The sequence below is a fragment of the Erithacus rubecula genome, assembly GCF_903797595.1.
Source record: "Erithacus rubecula genome assembly, contig: scaffold_816_arrow_ctg1, whole genome shotgun sequence".
Classification (NCBI taxonomy): Eukaryota; Metazoa; Chordata; class Aves; order Passeriformes; family Muscicapidae; genus Erithacus; species Erithacus rubecula.
Window position 1 is genome coordinate 23,683 of NW_027635521.1, and position 13,319 is coordinate 37,001.

Genomic DNA, 13,319 nt, shown 5'->3' on the forward strand with positions numbered 1-13,319 from the left:
GTACTGGGGAGCACTGGGGGCACTGGGAATTGCTCAGAGGCACTGGGGCTGTACTGGGGAGCACTGGGGCTATACTGGAGGGCACTGGGGGGCACTGGGGGCACTGGGGCTGTACTGGGGGGCACTGGGGGCACTGGGGCTGCCGGGATTGCTTTGGTTGAAATCCCCCAAAGAGCTTTGCCGGGGCGAGCTGCCATCCCGCTGCTCATTGTGGAGGCACAGCAGCTCCAAAGGCAAAGGCTCCAAGGCTGTAAACCCGTGGCAAAACTTCCTGGCATAAAGCCCCAAAGAGAAGAAAAGTGCCAAAAAGAAGAAAAGTCCCAAAGAGAAGAAAAGTCCCAAAGAGAGGAAACTCCACTCTTCTCCCAGGTGATGATGGTGAGGAGAAAGGAGAGACAGTCAATACCCAATACACGGATTTTTATTTACAAATTACCCAGCGAGCTGAAAACACGAACCTGAAGCATTTCCTCTAAACCCGTCAGAATTCTGGTTTTTAATACAAAGTTTGGATACAATTTGCTGGTACAGCCCATCTGTTCCATCTGAGGAATGTAAACATTTTTGTTGTTTTGTATTTTTGTTACATCCAGAACCATGTGAGCTCTCGCTGCAGCTTGGTTTTGAAACTTGTTTTAAACTTGTTTTTGTTCTTGAGCTCTCGCTGCAGTTTGGCTTTGAGAGTTGTTTTAAACTTGTTTTTATCTTTGAGCTCTCGCTGCAGATTGGTTTTGAAACTTGTTTTAAACTTGTTTTTGTTCTTGAGCTCTCACTGCAGTTTGTTTTTCACACTAAATTCCAAGGCTTGCACTTTTTAAGGCACTTAAACCACGTTTTTATTTAAACTGGCCCAAGGCTCAGCCTTGCAGAGCTGTTTCATGCGTGGATGGGTTAATGAGCTTTAACTGATCTGAGGGTTTAATTCCATTCCTGCACCCCGATCTCTCGCTGAAGAATTCGGAAAGGCTCTAACACACACTCCAAACTGGGGAGCACTGGGGGGCACTGGGGAGCACCGGGGCCGTACTGGGAGACACTGGGGCTGTACTGGGGGACACTGGGGAGCAATGGGGTTGTACTGGGGGGCACTGGGGCTGTACTGGGGAGCACTGGAGCTGTACTGGGGGGACACTGGGGAGCACTGGGGCTGTACTGGGGGGACACTGGGGAGCACTGGGGCTGTACTGGGGGGCACTAGGGCTGTACTGGGGGCACTGGGAAGCACTGGAGCTGTACTGGGGGGCACTGGGGCTGTACTGGGGGACACTGGGGAGCATGGGGGCTGTACTGGGGGCACTGGGGCTGTACTGGGGGACACTGGGGAGCATGGGGACTGTACTGGGGGTACTGGGGAACACTGAGGTTGTACTGGGGAGCACTGGGGCTGTACTGGGGGGACACTGGGGCTGTACTGGGGTCACTGGGGAGCACTGGGGCTGTACTGGGGAGCACTGGGGCTGTACTGGGGGGACACTAAGGAGCACTGGGGGGCACTGGGGGGCGGGGTCTCTCAGCCCCTCCCATCCCGCGGCGCCGACAGGGGGCGCTGCCCCGGCCCCGCCCCCCGACCCGGAACGGGGCGCGGCCGGACGCGGCCGCGGCGAGCGGGCACCGTGACGTCACCGACGCGCTGACGTCACCGCGCGCGTGACGTCACCGCGGCGCGGGGCAGCGGCCGCCCGTGAGTTTCCCCGGGAGGGATGCGCGGGGGTCGCGGGCACGGACGGGCGGGGGCCGGGGCAGGGGCGGGGCTCGGGGGGTGTTTGTGGTGTCAGGGGGTCTCGGGCTGTGTTTGGGGGTGTCAGGAGCTGTTGGGGTCTCGCGGGGGGAGCGGCGGGTCCGGGGCTGCCCCAGGAGGGAGCTGGGGCTGTGTCGCACGGGGGTCGCCCCGAGCTCCCCGAGAGCCGGGACCCCCGAGTGCCGGGGGAACCCGGCCCGTGGTACCGGGGCCGTTCCCATCTCCCGGGGCTGTTCCCGGTTCCCGGTGATATTCCATCTTCCAGTGCTATTCCATTTCCCGGGGCCGTTCCCATCTCCCGGTGCCGTTCCCATCTCCCGGGGCTGTTCCCGGTTCCCGGTGATATTCCATCTTCCAGTGCTATTCCATTTCCCGGGGCCGTTCCCATCTCCCGGTGCCGTTCCCATCTCCCGGGGCTGTTCCCGGTTCCCGGTGCTATTCCATCTTCCAGTGCTATTCCATTTCCCGGGGCCGTTCCCATCTCCCGGTGCCGTTCCCATCTCCCGGGGCTGTTCCCGGTTCCCAGTGCTATTCCATCTTCCAGTGCTATTCCATTTCCCGGGGCCGTTCCCATCTCTCGGGGCCGTTCCTGGCTGCGGAGCTGCTCCAATCTCTCGGGGCTGTTCTTGCTCCCGGGGCTGTTCCCGCCTGCACCGGCCGGTACCGTGCCGGTGCTATTCCCGTCTCCCGGGGCCGTGCCCGGCTGATGAGGTGACTCCAAGCCGGGGCTCCTCCCGAGCCCCAGGGCTATTCCTGACGGCCGAGGCGGGGCTGTGCCGGGGCTATTCCCGGCTCCCGGGGCCGTTCCCATCTCCCGGGGCTGTTCCCGGGGCTATTCCCGGCCGCACAGCCGGTTCCATGCTCGCTCCCTGCTGTCTCTCCCCCTAATCCATCCCATCCCGTTATCCCATCCCATTATCCCATCCCATCCCATCCCGAACTACAACTCCCAGCGCTCCCCGGCCCTCGCCGTTCACAGCCGGATCCGGCCCCGCTCGGCGCCTTCCGCACCCCAAATTCCGGGGGGAGGAGGAGGAGGAGGAGGAGGAGGCCGGGGGGGCCGAGGCCGCCGGAGCCGCTCCGGGGCGGCCGCGTTTCCCGGCTGGTTGCGCTCCCGTTCCGTTCCCGTTCCCCCCCGTTCCCGTTCCCGTCCCCCCCGCTCACATCCCGCCTCTCCCGCTCTCCAGGACCCGCCGCGGCCATTTGAGGCGCTCGCTGGAGGAGGGAGGCCCGCAGGAGGCTGGGAAGAGGCCGGGACGCCGCGCTCCAGCCGCCGGACCGGACCGGACCGGAGCGGCACCGGCACCGCCATGTCCGCGGGGGGCGCGCCGCAGGTACGCGGGATCCCGGGGGGATTCCCGGGGGATCCCCGCTCCTCCGCTCCCCGGGGCAGCGCGGGGGTTTCCGATGAGTTTTTCGATTTTTTCCCTCTTTTTTTGGAGCCCCCCAAGAGTTTTCCGGGAGATCGGCGCGTTGGGAAAATCCCGGAGCCGGGGGGGGGGGGTCCCCGCCCCTTCGGCTGTGCCTCCGCCGGGCTCGGGGTCTGGGGGCGCGGGAGGAATCCGGGAGGGCACGGGGGACTTGGGGGGTTCAGTGTTCCCCGAAAAGCGGGACAGGAAAGGGTCCACCCTCTGTGCGGGTCCTGGCTGGGAAAGGAACTGGTTTGGGGCGTGGGCAGGGGGACCGGGGAACAGGGACCCGGTTTGGGGGCAGGGACCCGGTATGGGGGGCAGGGACCCGGATTGGGGGCAGGGACCCGGTATGGGGGAGCAAGGATTCAGTTTGGGGGAACAGCGTTGGGTGCCTGTTTTGGGGGAGCAGGGATATTTTTGGCGAGCAGGGACTCAGTTTGGAGGGGTGGGGGTCTCATCTGGGGAGCAGGGATCTGGTTTGGTTTGGGGGTGGGGGTCTCATTTGGGGGTGGGGGTCTCGTTTGGGGTTTGGGGTGCAGGGATCCCTCCTGCAGCCAGGATTGGGGTGCAGGAGGAGGGGCACCATCCCTGCCCAGGGAAGGGTCCCCAAATGACCCCGAATGACCCCAGAACGCCCCCTCCCCTCCCCCCCAGCCCGCCCACGGCCTGGACCTGCTGCCCTACTCGCGGCTGAGCCCCGCGCCCCGCCCCGGAGCCCCCCTGGATGCCGTGGGGGCCGAGATCCCCTCCGACCCCTGCACAGGTGAGGGGCTCACCTGGCGGGGGCGGGATGTCTGCTCAGAGCTCGGGAGTTTCTGTGGGAGCTTTGAAGAGGGAGGATGAAAGAGTCTGGGGATTCCCGGGGGGAGGGGAGGCTGCGGAGCCCAGAGCGGCAGGGACCCACCCAGCTCACCTGGGGCAGGTGAGGGGACCCATCCCAGGTGAGGGGATCCATCCCAGCTCAGGGGATCCATCCCAGGTGAGGGAATCCACCCCAGCTCACCTGGGGCCAGGTGAGGGAGGGGCAGCTCCAAACCACGGCCAGGGCCCGGCTCTCCCAGGAGCAGCTCAATCTCAGCTCAATCCCAGCTCAATCTCAGATCAGTTCTAGCTCAGTCTCAACTCAATCTCAGTTTAATCCCAGTTCAATCCAGCTTGATCCCAGCTCAATCCCAGTTTAGTCCCAGCGTGATCCCAGTTTAATGCCAGTTAAATCTTAGCTCAGTACCAGCTCAATCCCAGCTCAATCTCAGCTCAGTCCCAGCTCAGTCCCAGCTCAGTCCCAGTTCAATCTCAGCTCAATCTCAGCTCAGTCCCAGCTCAGTCCCAGCTCCCCAGTGTCTGTCCCCACTCCCCAGTGTCTGTTCCCCACTCCCCAGTCTCTGTCCCCATCTCCCCAGTGTCTGTCCCCGCTCCCTGTGCTGACCCTGGCTCCCCAGTGGCTGATCCCAGTTCAATCCCAGTTCAATCTCAGCTCAATCCCAGCTCAATCCCAGTTCAGTCCCATCTCCCCAGTGTCTGTCCCCGCTCCCCGTGCTGACCCTGGCTCCCCAGTGGCTGATCCCAGTTCAATCTCAGCTCAATCCCAGCTCAATCCCAGTTCAGTCCCATCTCCCCAGTGTCTGTCCCCGCTCCCCGTGCTGACCCTGGCTCCCCAGTGGCTGATCCCAGTTCAATCTCAGCTCAATCCCAGCTCAATCCCAGCTCAATCCCAGTTCAGTCCCATCTCCCCAGTGTCTGTCCCCGCTCCCCATGCTGACCCTGGCTCCCCTGTCCCCAGGGTACCGTTTCTTCAAGCCGGGGGGTTTGTTTGGGATGAAGCCGCCGGAGGAGCCGTTTGGCGCCGCTCGGACGGGCCCCGAGGATGCCAAGGGGCTGGGCAGCCCCTGCGCCGGTGAGCTGCCACTGGGGAGGGGCTGGGGCTCAGGGGGGCACAGCCGGGGGGCTTTGGGTGCTCCTGGGCCAGCTCTCAACCTGCTGGGGCCGGTTGGGCGCTGTCCTGAGCCGCTCTGGACCAGTTTAGAGACATTTTTCAGCCTTTTTTTGGCCAGTTTTCAGCCATTTTGGACCAGTTTTCAGCCATTTTGGGGCCGTTCTGGGCTGGGTCACAGCCAATTGTCACCAACTTGTGGTAATTCTGAGGCAGTTTGTGGCTATTGTGGGCAAGTTTTGTGAGCCAGTTCGGGCCATTTTAGAGCAGTTCTGGCCATTTTAGAGCAGTATTGGCTATTTTAGAGCAGTTTTGGCCATTTTTAAGCAGTTATTAGCCATCTTAGAGCAGTTCTGGCCATTTTAGGGCAGTATTGGTTATTTTAGAGCAGTTCTGGCCATTTTAGAGCAGTATTGGCTATTTTAGAGCAGTATTGCCCATATTAGAGCAATTTTGGCCATTTTTAGGCAGTTTTGGCCATTTTACAGCAGCATTGGCTATTTTAGATCAGTATTGGCCATTTTGGAGCAGTTTTGGCCATTTTAGAGCAGTTCTGGCCATTTTACAGCAGTTTTGGCCATTTTAGAGCAGTTTTGGCCATTTTAGAGCAGTTCTGGCCATTTTACAGCAGTTTTGGCCATTTTAGAGCAGTTCTGGCCATTTTAGAGCAGTTTTGGCCATTTTTGTGCAGTTTTGGCCATTCTGAGCCAGTTTGGGCCACCCAGAACCCGAGCGTCCCAAGCTGGGGGGTTTGGGGGGCCCCATCAGGCCCGGGGGGGCTGGAGCCGGGTGCCCCCGCGGGGACGGCCGGAGGGGCGCGGGGTGACGCCGGGATCTCTCCGGTGCAGTGGAGCCCGGGCGGGTGAGCAAGGTGGAGCCCGAGGAGAAGCCCGGGATCGGCGCCGGCTCCCTGGAGCTGTTCCCGGCCGCGGGCGGCAGCTCCGGCCGCTGGTTCCCCGGCGGGCAGCGCGGCCCCGAGCCCCCCCGGGACCCCCCGGCGCCCCGCGGAGGCTGCTGGGGGGCGCAGGGGGGCGTCCCCGGCCCGTTCCGCTGCGGCCAGTGCGGGAAGGGCTTCCGGCAGAAGCAGAGCCTGGTGACGCACGAGCGCATCCACACCGGGGAGAAGCCGTTCCGCTGCGGCGACTGCGGCAAGAGCTTCAGCCAGCGGCCCAACCTGCTGACGCACCGGCGCGTGCACACGGGCGAGCGGCCCTTCCCCTGCGCCCAGTGCGGCAAGAGCTTCTCGCAGAAGGCCAACCTGCTGGCGCACCAGCGCATCCACGGCGCGCACCCCGAGGAGGGCAAGGCGCGGCCGCGGGCGCCGGCGCGGGGCTGCCCCGAGGACGCGCCCTTCGTGTGCCCCGAGTGCGGCAAGAGCTTCCGCCAGAAGCCCAACCTGATCACGCACCGGCGCATCCACACGGGCGAGCGGCCCTTCTCCTGCTTCCTGTGCGGCCGCAGCTTCAACCAGAAAACCAACCTGGTGACGCACTACCGGGTGCACACAGGTGAGCGGCCCTTCGCCTGCGCCCAGTGCGGCAAGCGCTTCACCCAGAAAACCAACCTGGTCACGCACCAGAGCACCCACACCGACCTGCGCCCCTTCCCCTGCGCCCAGTGCCACAAGTGCTTCAAGGACAAGGTGTCCCTCAAGGCCCACCAGAAGACGCACGTCCCCCGCCAGCGCCGCTGCCCCGCGCGCGGCCCGGCCCCCGCCGCGCCCTTCGGGGCCGCGCCCGCCCTGCTGCCCCCCGCGCCCGCCCCGCAGGACCCCGCCCCGTTCGCCCCGCTCCCGCCCGGCCCCAAGCTCCCCGAGGGCGCCGAGCTCTTCCCCTGCCCCGACAAGGCCTTCCCCCGCCGCCGCCGCCCCCGCCGCCCCCCGGCGAGCCCCCCCTCCCCTGCGCCCGCTGCGGCGAGGGCTTCTGCCCCAAGGCGCCCCTGCTGCGGCCCCCCGAGGCGCCCGCCGCCCCCTTCGTCCCCGGCCCTCCCCTCCTGGGGCCCCTGGGGGCGCAGCCGGGGCCGGGGGACGCCGCGGGCCCCCCTCCCCCGGAGAAACCCTTCATCTGCAACCAGTGCGGGAACAGCTTCGGGCTCTGGCTCGCCCTCGTCGCCCACCAGAAGAGCCACGCGGGGCACAAGCCGTGCCCCGGCGCCCCCCCCGCCGAGCCGGGCGCCGAGCGGCCCCCCGGGTCCCCCCCGGCGCGGGCGGCGGGCGAGGGCCGGCCCTGGCCGTGCCCCGAGTGCGGGCGGGGCCTGGCGCCGTGCGAGCGGCCGCCGCGGCACGGGCAGGGCGCCGGCGGGCGCGGCCCCTTCCGCTGCGACACCTGCGGCAAGCGCTTCAGCCTCAAAACCAACCTGGCCACCCACCAGCGCATCCACACAGGTGAGCGGCCCTTCACCTGCGGCGTCTGCGGCCGCCGCTTCAACCAGAAGGGCAACCTGGTGACGCACTACCGGGTGCACACGGGCGAGCGCCCCTTCGCCTGCGCCCAGTGCGGGAAGCGCTTCGCGCAGAAGCCCAACCTGCTGGCCCACCAGAAGACGCACCTGGGCCGCCAGCCCTTCACCTGCCTCGAGTGCCCCAAGCGCTTCAAGAGCAAACTGTCCCTGCGGGTGCACCAGCGCGTGCACGCCGGGACCCCCGGCGCCCTGGGCCCCGCCGGGAGCCCCTTCCCCTGCGCGCTCTGCGGGGAGGCGTGCGCCGAGCACGGGGGGCTCCGGCCGGGCCACGGCGGCGCCGAGCAGCTGCACGGCTGCGGCAAGTGCGCCCACGGCTGCGGCGAGCGGCTCCACGGCTGCGCCGAGCCGCGCCGCGCCTGCGGGGAGCACCCTCACACCTGCGCCGAGCACCCTCACACCTGCGGGGAGCACCCTCATCCGTGCGGGGACCATCCTCATCCTCACCCCTGTGCGGAGCATCCTCATCCTCATCCTTGCGTGGAGCATCCTCATCCCTGTGTGGAGCACCCTCACCCCTGCGAGCGGCCCCACCCCTGCGGGCAGCCGCAGCCGCAGCCGCAGCCGCAGCCGCAGCCCTGCGCCGAGCGGCCGCCCCACTGCACAGAGTGTCCCCACCCCTGCGAGCAGCCCCACGCCTGCAGCAAGCGGCCCCACGCCTGCGAGCAGCCCCACGGCTGCGCCGAGCATCCTCACGCCTGCGAGCGGCCCCACCCCTGCGAGCGGCCCCACCCGTGCGAGCAGCCCCACACCTGCGCCGAGCCGCCCCACGCCTGCGCCGACTGTCCCCACACCTGCGGCGAGTGTCCCCACGGCTGCGCCGAGCGGCCGCACACCTGCGCCGAGTGCGGGAAGCGCTTCCGGCAGAAGGTGAACCTGGCCGTGCACCTGCGCACGCACACCGGGGAGCGGCCGTTCCGCTGCGCCGACTGCGGCAAGGGCTTCAGCCAGAAGGCGCACCTGCTGCGGCACCGCCGCACCCACGGCGCCGCGGGCGAGCCCCTGCCCAAGGGCCCCGAGCCCCCCGCGCTGCTGCTGCCGCCCTGCGCCCGCGCCGCGCCCGCGCCGCGCCCCGACAGCCCCTCGGGCGCCGCCGACATCCTGCTGCAGCTGATGCAGGACGAGCCGCCCCCCGGCCCCGGCGCCGCCCCGGTGCCGCCCTGCAAGTGCCCCGGGGGGGGCCCGAGCCCCCGGGCGCCGGGGCTGCCCCCGCCCTGCTGCTGCGCCGCCTGCCTGGCGCCGCGCCCGCCCGAGCCCCCCCGGGGGCAGCTCTGGGCCCCCAAGGCCGGCGGCTGCGCTCGGGCTTTCGAGGAGAAGCGGGCGCCGGGAGCGCCGGAGCGCGAGTGCGGCGAGGAGAAACCGGCGCCGTGCCCCGGCTGCCTGTGAGCCCCCCGCGACGAGACCCCCACCCTGCCCCCACGATGGAGCCCGCACACCGAGACCCCCCACCCAGCAAGGGCCGGCCCTCGGCCCCCGCGCTCGGCCACGGAGAGCCTGGAGAGGATGAACGAGGGGACGGAGCCGAGGGGACAGAGACCAAGGGACGGAGCCGAGGGGACAGAGACGAAGGGATGGAGCCGAGAGTTGGTGCCAAGGTGGCACTGCCAGCCCGATTTCAGCACAGAGACTTGGAGGAGGCTCCAGCAGAGCCAGGCTGGCACATGGAACATTCCTGACAGCCAGGCTGGGATATGGAACGGCTCTGGTTGCCAGGCTGGGACATGGGACAATTTCTGACAGCCAGGCTGGACATGGCACGTTTCTGGCACCCAGGCTGGGACATGGCACGTCTCTGGCTCCGGGGGACACCAGAGGCAGCGCCTGGCACGGCTCTGCCGTGTTGGCTGCAGCCCACGGAGCAGGAACAGCTGGACGCGGTGGAGCTGCATCGCTGCAGCCACGCTTGGGACGAGAGGGTCCCTCTGCTTCCAGAACCTTCCAGCCGGATGGACTCCCTGAGGACTCGGTTGGGGTGGGAGCGGGGGTGCTGCGGGGTCCCCGGCGCAGCTCGGTGTTGGCGCTGGGCGAGCAGCCGGGAGAAGGGGCTGGAGGGGCTCAGCTCTGCTTGCGGAAGGGCCCCGGGGGCGCTCGGGGCCGGGGGGATGGGGGGCAGCTTGTGCTTCTGCTTGCTCTGGTAACCGCGCTTTGGGACTCGGCGTCCCGGATTTGGGATGGGAGGTGCCGGGGCGGCCGCTGGAGCCGCGGTGGCGGGAGGGGCAGTGGTGTCCCCGTGTCCCCCCGCGGGTGACAGAGCCAGGGATCCACCGTCTGCGGCCACAGACACCGCGGGGAGCTTCACCCCGAAGGGACCCGGGCACCGGGACAGGCACCCCGAGCCCCGGCTGGGCAGGGGTCCCACCCCTGCCCCCCTCCCCCAGCTCTGCTCTCTGCAATTCTATTTTTTGAGGTTATTTAAAATAAAAGCTTCTGATGGCTCTGGGGCTCCAGGTGCTGTGTCTGGGGGGACACAGGGGTCTCTGGGGGCCTCAGTCCTTGGGCTGGAGGGACACGGGGGTCTCTGGGAGCTTCAATCCTGGGACTGGGGGGACACGAGGGTCTCTGAGAGCCTCAATCCCGGGGCTGGAGGGACACGGGGGTCTCTGGGAGCCTCAGTCCTGGGGCTGGGGTGACACGGGGGTCTCTGGGAGCCTTAACCCTGGGGCTGGGGGATCACGGGAGTCTCTGGGAGCCTCAGTCCTGACTCTGCCCCCCAGGACAGTGCCAGCCCCTTCCAAAGTGCTCTGCGACCACCAAACCTCACCTGGACACCAGGTGAGAGCCCAGGATTTGGGTGGCCACCAGGCTGACCCCAGGGTCACTGTCACATCCACGGGGGTGGCACCAACGTCCCCGCTGCTCCCTGGGGACAGAGTGGGGGGACACTGGGGGGACCGGCTGGGACACGGACACCCCGTGCCGGTGACCGCGTGTGGCTGTGCTGGGGACACCCCGGGTGGGCTCTGGGGGGTTTGGGCACCGGGGCTGCAGGGCAGGGCCTTGGGGCTCGGGGGGGCTCCGGGTGTCCCTGTCCCGGGCTGGACACGCTGTGTGGGACTCTTGGGGGTTGGGGTCCCGCGGTTTGGGACCCCCGGGCGGTTCATCGCGATTTGGGGGAGTAACCTCGGCCGGGGGCCGTGCCCCGTTTGGGGGTGGGTGCTGCTGCCGGGGGTGGGGGGCGAGCGGGGCCGGACCCCGGCACCCACTGCTGCAGCCACCCCGGCAGAGCCCCCCTTCTCCCGGGGAACCCTCGGAGCCCCCCCGGGGCCCCCCAGCCCGGTTCCGCCGCCCTGCCCCCCGCCGGTGCCGGCCCCCAGCCCAGCCCCTTCCGCCGCCGCCATCGGGCCCCGCCCGGCCATGCAGCGGGTGAGCCTGGGGAGCCCGGGGGGGCCTGGGGGGCCCCGGGGGAGGGAGGGGGTCCGGGGGTCCATGAGGAGAGTTGGGGGAACGCTTGGGCAGGGCTGTCCCGACTCCTCCGCTCGGGGCTGGGGGGGGCGGGCACCCTTAGGCGGGGGGTCCCTTTGGGGGTGTCCCTGAGACCCCCGCGCTGCCCGTGGCAGGGGGCGCCCCCCGGGGTGACGTTCGAGGAGGTGGCCGTGGGTTTCTCCCCGGAAGAGTGGGCGGAGCTGGTGCCGTGGCAGCGGGCGCTGCACCGGGAGGTCATGTGCGACAACTACGACCTGGTGGCCAGCCTGGGTGAGGGGCCGGGGGTGCCACGGGAAGGGCTGGGGGTGCCACGGGCTGGGGGTGCCACAGGGCTGGACTGGGGGTGCCCAGGGCAGGGGGTGCCATGGGGCAGGCCTGGGGTTGCCATGGGGCTGGGGACACAGCTGGAGGCTGAACTGGGGGTTCAGAGGCTGAGCTGGGGCTCTGGGGGTTTGGATTGGGGTCTGGGGTCTCAATCGGGGGTTCAGAGGCTGAGCTGGGGCTCTGGGGGTTTGGATTGGGGTCTGGGGTCTCAGTCGGGGGTTCAGAGGCTGAGCTGGGGCTCTGGGGTTTGGACTGGGGTCTGGGGTCTCAATCGGGGGTTCAGAGGCTGAGCTGGGGCTCTGGGGGTTTGGGGTCTCAGTCGGGGGTTCAGAGGCTCAGCTGGGACTCTGGGGGTTTGGATTGGGGTCTGGGGTCTCAGTCAGGGGTTCAGAGGCTCATCAGGGGTCTGGGTACATGGCTGGGGGTCCGTGGGCTCGGCTATGGGTTCCGAGGCTGAACTGTGGGTTGGGGGCTGAGCCGGGGGTCTGCAGCCCGGTTTGCCCCGCAGAGCTGAGCCCTGAAGTCACCTGTGGCTCCGGGTGTGTCCCAGGTGTGTCCCGGTGTGGGGAACAATGGCCCCGGGTGCCCCCCTGCCTGGGGACATCCCCCTGGTGACCGTGACAGTGCCCAGGTGTTGGGGGGACACTGAGGGTCCTCTCTCCCCACAGAGCCCAGCCCCAGGTTCAGCCACATGAAGGAGGAGTCACCCGCGAGGGTTCCCTGCGCTGGGGGGCCCAGCAGAGCCCCCGACATCACCGACACCTGTGAGTGACCCGGGACAGCCCGCGGGGACCCCTCTGGTCTGGGGGTCGCTGTGGGGCGAGGGGCAGGCCCTGTGTGACAACCCCAGGGCGGGCTGGCAGTCGCCCCGCGGTGTCACAGTGGTGCCACTGTCCCCAGCAGGTGCCTGGAGCGGCTCCGACAGCAAGGATGACCCCGGGGGACACCGGGAGCCGGGGGGCTGCGCCCGGCCGCCCTTCACCCGCGGGGCCGAGCCCGGGGCGGACCCGGAGCGGCCTCACCTGTGCGGCACCTGCGGCAAACGCTTCCGGCACCGCCGCAGCCTCCTGGCGCACAAGAAGCTGCGGGGAGGGGCGCGGGCCCGGCACGGCTGCGGCGAGTGCGGCCGCGCCTTCTGCCTGCGGGGGGACCTGCTGCGGCACCGGGACTCGCACCGGGCGCGGCCCGCGGGCCCCCGGCGCGGCGCGGGCGAGGAGCGGCCCTTCGTGTGCGAGCGCTGCGGGCTCAGCTTCAGCTGGAGGGAGAGCCTGGAGCTGCACCTGCGCGGGCACCGCGCCCCGCGGCGCGCCCACGCGTGTCCCGAGTGCGGGCGCGCGTTCCCGCAGCCGCGGCTGCTGGCGCTGCACCGGCGCGCGCACTCGGGGCTGCGCCCCTTCCCCTGCGCCCGCTGCGGCCGCGCCTTCGCCTCGCAGGCCAACCTCAGCACGCACCGCAGGACGCGGCGGCGCTGCCGGCCCCGCGCCCAGGGCACCCGCGGGGACGGGGACAGGGACACGGACCCGCCTGGGGACAAGGACAAGGACCCGCCTGGGAACAAGGACACTCCCCGGGACGGGGACGGGGACAAGGACAGGGACAAGGACAAGGACCCGGCTGGGGACAGGGACACCTGCGGGGACGGGGTCAGGGACAGAGACCCCCGTGGGGATGTGAACCCGCCTAGGGACAGGGACAGGGGTACGGACCCCCATGGGCATGAGGACCCGCTCAGGGACAGGGACAGGGAACCCCACGGGGACGGAGATGGGGACAGGGACCCACTCAGGGACGGGGACCCGCTCAGGGACAGGGATAGGGACCCCCGTGGGGACAGGGACCCACTCAGGGACAGACAGCCCCTCAGGGATGGGGCCGTGCTTGGGGACAGGACCCCCCTGTGACACCGGGAGCCGCTCGGGCCGGGCTGGTCCCGCTGCTCCGCTGGGTGTCACCTCGCCGCTGCCGCGGCCACCCCGGGCCACCCCCGGGGGCTTCTGAGAGCCGGGGGCGGCTCCGTGTCCCTCGGGGGTCCCTC

General features: G+C 68.6%; 2 protein-coding genes across 2 annotated transcripts; both read left to right on the forward strand.

Moving 5' to 3' along the window:
• Positions 1-3,048: 3,048 nt before the first annotated feature.
• On the forward strand, positions 3,049-8,960 carry LOC306816703 (uncharacterized protein; the record flags this gene model as incomplete). Its single annotated transcript, XM_079333134.1, has 5 exons — positions 3,049-3,072; positions 3,805-3,913; positions 4,931-5,044; positions 5,929-6,504; positions 6,594-8,960. The coding sequence occupies 5 exons, from the start codon at positions 3,049-3,051 to the stop codon at positions 8,921-8,923; spliced, it is 3,153 nt and encodes a 1,050-aa protein (XP_079189260.1). The 3' UTR covers positions 8,924-8,960.
• LOC306816704 (uncharacterized protein) lies at positions 8,959-12,982 on the forward strand (the record flags this gene model as incomplete). The annotated part of the gene is made up of 6 exons (XM_079333135.1): positions 8,959-9,120; positions 10,252-10,309; positions 10,761-10,900; positions 11,095-11,230; positions 11,953-12,048; positions 12,188-12,982. Coding segments are annotated over 6 exons (1,387 nt in total), but the record flags the coding sequence as incomplete, so codon positions are not given.
• Positions 12,983-13,319: the final 337 nt, after the last annotated feature.